At 35.7% G+C, this 7330-nt stretch overlaps 1 protein-coding gene across 1 annotated transcript; it reads right to left on the reverse strand.

Annotated features, from left to right (window-relative positions):
• Positions 1 to 954: 954 nt before the first annotated feature.
• Positions 955 to 6635, reverse strand: LOC113874169 (formin-like protein 5). Its single transcript, XM_027512391.1, has 7 exons — positions 6474 to 6635; positions 4640 to 5189; positions 3872 to 4541; positions 3583 to 3791; positions 2617 to 2852; positions 1137 to 1866; positions 955 to 1100 (listed from the first exon to the last, which is right to left on the reverse strand). Exons 1-7 carry the CDS (start codon positions 6633 to 6635, stop codon positions 955 to 957), a joined length of 2703 nt encoding a protein of 900 aa, XP_027368192.1.
• Positions 6636 to 7330: the final 695 nt, after the last annotated feature.

Consider the following 7330-nt stretch of genomic DNA (forward strand, 5'->3'; position numbering starts at 1 on the left):
TAACCAACCTATCCTGAATTTGCCTTTACATATTTTTAAATAGGTTATGCAGGGGGAGAGATGAATTATTGGGTCTTAATACTATAACTTGACTTGCCTAATTTAGTGGGTTGTATGAATTTACATCCTTAAGATTTATATATTCATGTTAATGATCTTTTAAATTTTAATTAATTAATTAATTATCATTTACTATTACTGGTCATTATTTTGATATCAAGTTATCATTATTTTCATAGTTCTGATCCTCATTTTGTTTTTGATTTTTTTAAATAGAAGGGCGATGAATTAGTTCAATAAAATTTAAGAAATGTATTAAGGAATCAACTCATTTGTTTATTGAAATTTAATTTTTTGCATAGAAACGGATCATCTTCCACCGATAATTCTATTTCTACAAATGAGGCAATAATTTGCAATTGGATTAAGTATCCAAAGGCTGGATCGAGCTGGGTGAAAAAATAATTTAAATTTTCACATACGAAGAATATCATGCTACATCCTGTCTCTTTCAAGACAAATATGTCAAGACATAAAACATCAAGGTGGTTAAAAAAAAAAAGTGGAAATAAACAATCAAAACCCTACGTCACTATGGCCCAGAAGTGGTTTTTTCTCTCAAACTATGAAGCTAATCCAATTGGACCAACAAGAAAAAATATTAACAATTGCTCTGCTTAATGTCAGCTCCTGCAGCCATGTTTGTGGACGTGGCATTTTCAGTTTGGGAAGCATTAAGACCATGCCAGTTCATCCACTGAAGAAGAGACATGTTTAACCAAGCCATCCCTCTGCAAAAGGAAAGCTATAGTAAAACCATGACTCTACATTCAAATTCTCAATGATCAATTCCATAATCGTCCCTTCAAAGTTAGATAAGTCATGACTCTAATAATCTACACACGGACATGGCCAAAGAAAACAATAGTTACAAGTGCCACTTCCAACTTGAACCTAACTCTCATCATCTGAACTAAAATCGTCCATCCTCCTATCTGGGACGGCCTGTAAAAGCCGCGAATGAAGATTAGGAGGGGGAGGACGGATTTCGAAGGAAGATGACCTTTTAGAATTAGTAGAAGAGTCTTGTTTAGAACTTTCTTTTTCTTGTTTAGAACTTTCTTGTTTCACAGTACTCTTTGGTGCTTGGCTTGCTGGCTTCTTTGGTGCATTTCTTATCTCCTTGCATACCTTATCCAACATTATTAGAAAGTCACGTACTATTGCAAACAACCTTAATCCTTCATCCCTCCCTGAATTCCCATGAAAATAATCACCGGTGCTTTTCACAAGACCCATGATTTTCTTCTCTTCTTCTAGCAGATTTGTGACATCTACCTCAGCTTTCTCTAGAAAACTCTTCACTGTCTCATAAAACCCTTTATCATCATCAGTGCTAGTTAGGTCATCCTTCACAAAGTCTCTTGTTCTTATGAGACCGTGCCCTAGTCTTGCAGTTGTTCCTATTAAGCCATCAGCATCTAGAGCTGCTGCTTTCTTCACATTCTCAAGTTCACTGCTCAAACGTGAAACCACTTGAAGGCCAAGTTCACGATAGTGCTCTTCTGATTCATAACAGATGTCCTCAAGTAGGTCTTCAGTTTTTATACTAGAGAAACTGTGACTCTCTTTTGCCATGCGTGCAGCTCTTATGCCCTCAGTGCGCATTATCTCTAGAACAACAAAGTGTAAGAGAGTGGTCTTTCCATCTACTCCTTTTACATCAGATAGTTTTAGTAGTGTGTCAAGTTTGAATGCTAGTGCACCACCACGGAATGTTCCATCATTCATACGGTTGCCAGTTTTAAGAACAGCTTCTAGAAGCTTAAGGAACAATCGACTGCTTCTTAGTTCCTTACTAGCAACCTGGCATCATATGAAGGTCCAAGAAGAATCAGAATTGTTTTCAAGAGGGGATAATTAAAACAAAAATAGAATATTGAGTGTAATCCTTCCCTGAATTCCCATGAAAGTAACCCCCTGCCAAGTTATTATATGTTCTTGTTTTGCATTACTTCAACAATATCTCAGATTTCACGATAATAACCTTGGTACAAAGAGTATAAGAAATTCACTTCATGTGTCATGATCCTTTAAATTTTAAAAAATTAATTTATTATATCATAGCTTCGAACTCAATAATTTATAAAAGACAACAAAACTAATATTGAAAAGAGAACAAATAAATACAAATTAAGGAAATAAAATCAATAATAGAAGGATGCCAATTATATGATGTATACCTGTTAAATTTGATCTCAGTGAGAGTGCATGTGTTTGAAAGAGCGAGAGTGTGTGAATATAAATAAATCTTGAAGTAATTTGTAAATCATTATGAGCAAGTTTGGCCAGAAATTTGTTAGCATATTACTTACAACATTCATTTGGACACATGTAACAAATGTCTTACTCTACCTAGCTCTGGCAGTTTTTGTATGAGTTATTGTGTTCCTGATATTGAATATCATGAGATAGCACACTCAAGTCATTCCATGGTTTTGTCTTGCATTAGCTTAACTATATCTTAGATGTCAAGATCATCACGATATAAAATGTATAAAATTTGCAACACGTTGGCTATGATGGCAAAATATTGATGTAATTTGAAGATCCTACCTCTAAAATTGCAAAAGAATCTAGAGCAGTAGTGAGCTCTTCTTGAAGAGTACCCATGTAAAGCAATGCTTCCATTCGTTTATAAGAAAATGGAATGTTAACCATGGCTTTCAGGAACCTATCAGCTGGGCCGAGTTGGGATAGGCTCCCATTGAAATATCTAAGCTTAAGTTCTTCCTCCTGCGTTGGTGCCATCTTTAGCAAGGTTTGAAGGAATTCTGGAGGGAGCTCATTTCCTGATAAGCCAAAAAAAGATTCAAAGCTATTATACAAGCATAACTAGAGACCACAAATTATTTTGTCTTGCATTTCTATGTAGTTCTATCACAGATCAACATGTGTGTCGTGATTTAGCACATATGGAGCTCCAAAGGAAACAATGCATCTATACAGGAAATCTTTATCATAGTAACATAGAACAACTAAATAAAACTTAAAAAATCCAAATAACCAAGCTAATCACATCTTGTTTGGCCAATATTTAGAAGGTTTTGTGTGTGACTATGGAGAGAGAGAGATTGAATTTTCTCTATTGTATGTCTTTAAACCGTAGACACAGACACACACATGTAGACATCTTAAATAAATGTCAAAGCCTAAATTTATAGATTTAGGGTCAGAATATTGCATAAGTTGGATGAAGCTACTTTCTCCCATAAAAGAAAAAATAGAATTCATAACAATGTTTTGAGAAGCACTTGATCCTTAACTTCATGATTAAATAAGTCAGATAGTTTTAAAATAATATTAAAAAATAACAATTCCCTTATAATGTTTGCCCCAGCTACAAGAAAATGATGTTAGTTTCAAAGAACCTACTTTATACTGCTGATCCGACATTGCAGGCATCACTTGGTACTTAAACTAATAAAGCAGTGATTTATTTTTTAGCAGAAAAACCTAATTACTTAATATTACATCTATCAACAATTTTAGGGGAAAAAATTGAAGCAACAAAATACTCACCTTCAAGAAGTGCATCACAAACTTCTTCCTGTGTCACATTCAATGCTTTTAACAGAATAGATAAATTTTGTGATTTCTTTGAGTCAATGATTTGGATATACTGAGGTGAATCTTGGGAGGAAGCGTCCTTTTTTGGTAGGCCTTTGTTTTTATCAGCTGCAGGTGGAGCATTATAGCCAAAAAGCGTCTCTATCATTTCTTCATTAAACCTATCAAATATCCATCATTAGCAACCAATAACATTTTTTTCTTCAGGAGAAATAAAAGAAGTTTGAGACACATTACTCACTGGAAAGATCCTGCTTTGAGCTGATTCCAAACCATTGTTTGATCTGAGTTAGCTTGAACCTTATCCCAGAAAAAAGGCTTTAGCTTGGCTTTAGGAGCATCACCTTCATAATTAGGAAATGGAGGAGCTTTGGGTCCATTAGGTATATTTTTAGTCACCTTTGGGCCAAGTGGGGGAGGAGCTTTTGGAGGACCTACACCACCCTTGAAGGGAGGTGGTGGAGGTCTAGGACCATTTTTTGCTCTAGGTGGTGGTGGTGGGGGAGGCTTAGGGCCGCCACTAGGAGGTGGAGGACCAGCACTAGCAGGTTTTCGTGGTGCAGGAGGAGGAGGAGGAGGAGAAGAAGAAGAAGGAGGAGGAGGAGGAGGAGGAGGAGGAGGAGGAGGAGGGGGAGGAGCAGCATCAACTGAAGGCTTAACTGAAGGTGGCTCAGGTGGAAGACGATTAGGTCTTCCAGGAGGAGGTTTCAAAGGAGGCATTGCAGTTACTGCTCTCCCGGGAGGAGGTTTAAGTTCAAATGAAGGTCTAGTAGCAGAACTAGCAATTCTTACTGGTTGAGGTTCGTGCACTGAGTTGTTCTTGTCATCAACCAAAGATTTACTTGATGATTGAAACCCAAGTTTCTCCTCTTTTATTGAATTTTTACAAGAATTATGAAGAGGGGAAGAACCTGTAAGAAGTACATTTTGTCAAGAATAGTGCATGTAGATGTATGTTATATCACATTAACTAGGAAAAATATAAAGGAATGAAATATTAGATATGTACCAACTGAGTAGTCACTCATGCTCATGCTGAGAAGGGGTCTCTCATCAGTTTGTACTTGGCCACTCCCACATAACCGACAACAACAAAAAAAGAGCAATGCTGCTCCTAAAAATGTCACCAATGCAGTTATACCTATGGCAGTAATAAGCGATTCTTCTTGATTAGAAGACTTGGACTTATTTTTTTTGGCCTTTGAGTCTTGACCCTCGGAACTACTGTCTTCCTCGTCTGGTGTTTGTGATATGCGCTGGGGCAAAACATGACTCAATCTTCTAGAAGAAAGTGATCCCATAAAAGCAGCATGCCAAATCTTGGAGTCATCCTCTTCTTTAGGGACATGGAATGGAAAGTTACTTTTTCTCAAACAGTTAAGAAAGTTTTCCTTCAATTGAGGATAGCAGGTATTAATCAATTTTTGGATATTTTCTCTGGCTATTAATCCATTTTCTGAACTAACTTCATTGGTGCTTTGGGGGCACAAGTCAAGATCTCCAATTTCTTTCTTTAGATGTATCAAATCTTCCCAACAAGTTATCCAGAGTACCTCTGCCTGCAGTCATAAAACTATAACCAGTTTTAGAGTCCATTCATCCATTCTCACAATAATGGCTCACAACAATGTTAACCATTATGTGCTTTCAAATCTAATGAATGATTATAATAATCAAAGCATTGCAATTTAGTGCATATGATCTTTATTGAAATCAAGTGTGAATTGAGTCCCACATAAAATAAAATATGAGTAAGTTAAGGGTTTATAAAGAGATGGACTATATACTCATTGCCTTAAGGTTTTGGAGTTACATTATGATGTCTACTCATTGTAAGGCTCCCTACCTAATACTCTTAAAAAAATCTAACAGTCTTCACAATAATTACATAAGGAAATATTGAAACTTATCCTTATAAATGAGAGTGCCTGCTTAGTTAAATCTTGTGGAAGTTTACTGTTTCAGATAAAAGTCAGGTTAAAATAAAAACACAGTTGTATTTATACCTCTCATTTGACATGAAACACAAAAGGACGCGTTTTTAAAAAAAAAAATAAAAATCTGAGATTTCATATAGAAACTCAAGCAATCATGTCATCCAATAAAACATTGCAACTGTATGACCTATGGTGATCTTTAAGGTAAGACATTTGCAAGGATAGATTTAATCACAATAACACAAACAATGGCCACCAAGAAAATGCTAAACGAGCGGACAGCATGCAAGTTTACTATCAAATCCATGAATCGTGGTAAATAGAAGGAAAATAGCAACTGTTATCCTTCTTGCGTATACTTTATCATTATCACTGGCATCATTAAAAATGTTGCTTTTAATTTTTCCCTCGATCAAGGAATGATGGGTTTATGTAATCACACTAGCTACCTACGTGAGACTGAGAAGTTGCTAAATTAACCAAATGCTAAATTGTAACATTTTTATTAGGATGAGGCAGGGTAGATATTGGGCATTCGCACCATTTGGGTTTAACAGCATGAATGGGATTGTCGAATAAAGGTGTTGACAACTAAGACAGTAAGTTAAGAAATAGAATAAAAATGTCAGCAACATATTCTTAAACACACTGTATTATTGAGTAAGATTCATATTTCTTTCACTAAATAATAAATAAAACTTGTTAGATAGGAGTGGGACCTGCATGATTTAATGATTAGTGAATCCTCCCAAACAAAAGACACAACTATTATTCTCATTGAAAGTCAAAACCTCAAATTTTCCAAGTTGGTATAAGGAAAAAAAAAAGGGAAAGGGGGTTAAAATGATGGTAGTGATTGAACTTAAAAAGTATCTACGTACAAATAGCTAGTGAAGCGAGTCTCACCGTGTCTTCATCCAACAGTCCAGATGCTGGATCAAACAGTTGGCTAAGGAATTTTTCTTGAAATTCCTTCTGTTCATCATTTGTGGTTGCTGCCACAATATTAAGAACCAAAACGATGCAAAAGCTAGCTTTTATGATACCTATATATGGTTGAATTGCCATTCCAAAGTGCTTCGTATGCTTTGTATTACATCAATGCCTAAAACCAACAAGCACACAGGTCTACATTGTCTTCATCGACCCACAAAATTTCATCTTTTGTCATGCAATGCCAACCCAATTCTATTCCTCTGCAGATTACTGCAGACACAAATTCCACAATACCCACCGAGGATGCAGCCAAAGCCACAATTATGGGATCATATGCAATGATCACAAACAAAAACCTTTTTTCACTACCCCTTCAAAATTGTCAATTTATTATTGAATCAGATCACGATCAATAGAAGGTAATAATTATAATAACAACAAATATAAATCCACCACAAAGCAATCAAAAATAGCTCCAAAAAATTTTATCCATTTGAATAACATCCCATAGGTCCTGGCACATGCACGGTTGAAATTCAATGCAAATGCAAACGAAAAGCTTTAGGGAAGATTAAAAAAAAAAAAGGGGTCTTTTGTGTTATTTGCATGAGACAAGATCCTGGGAAAGTAACCAAAAAATGTATAATGTTGGATCAATGCAAATAAGCCATGCTATTGATCATGAAATGTTGAAAGATGTGACAATTTTTTTTGTGGTAATAATAATGAGTAATAGTGATAAAGTTGGTGAATGGTTTTTTCATGTGTTTTGGATTATGAAGAGATGATGGGGTTGGGGAGTTTCTTGGCGCAAGCACCACCATGCG

This window comes from Abrus precatorius, unplaced genomic scaffold, assembly GCF_003935025.1.
Source record: "Abrus precatorius isolate BTA unplaced genomic scaffold, Abrus_2018 Scaffold8, whole genome shotgun sequence".
NCBI lineage: Eukaryota > Viridiplantae > Streptophyta > Magnoliopsida > Fabales > Fabaceae > Abrus > Abrus precatorius.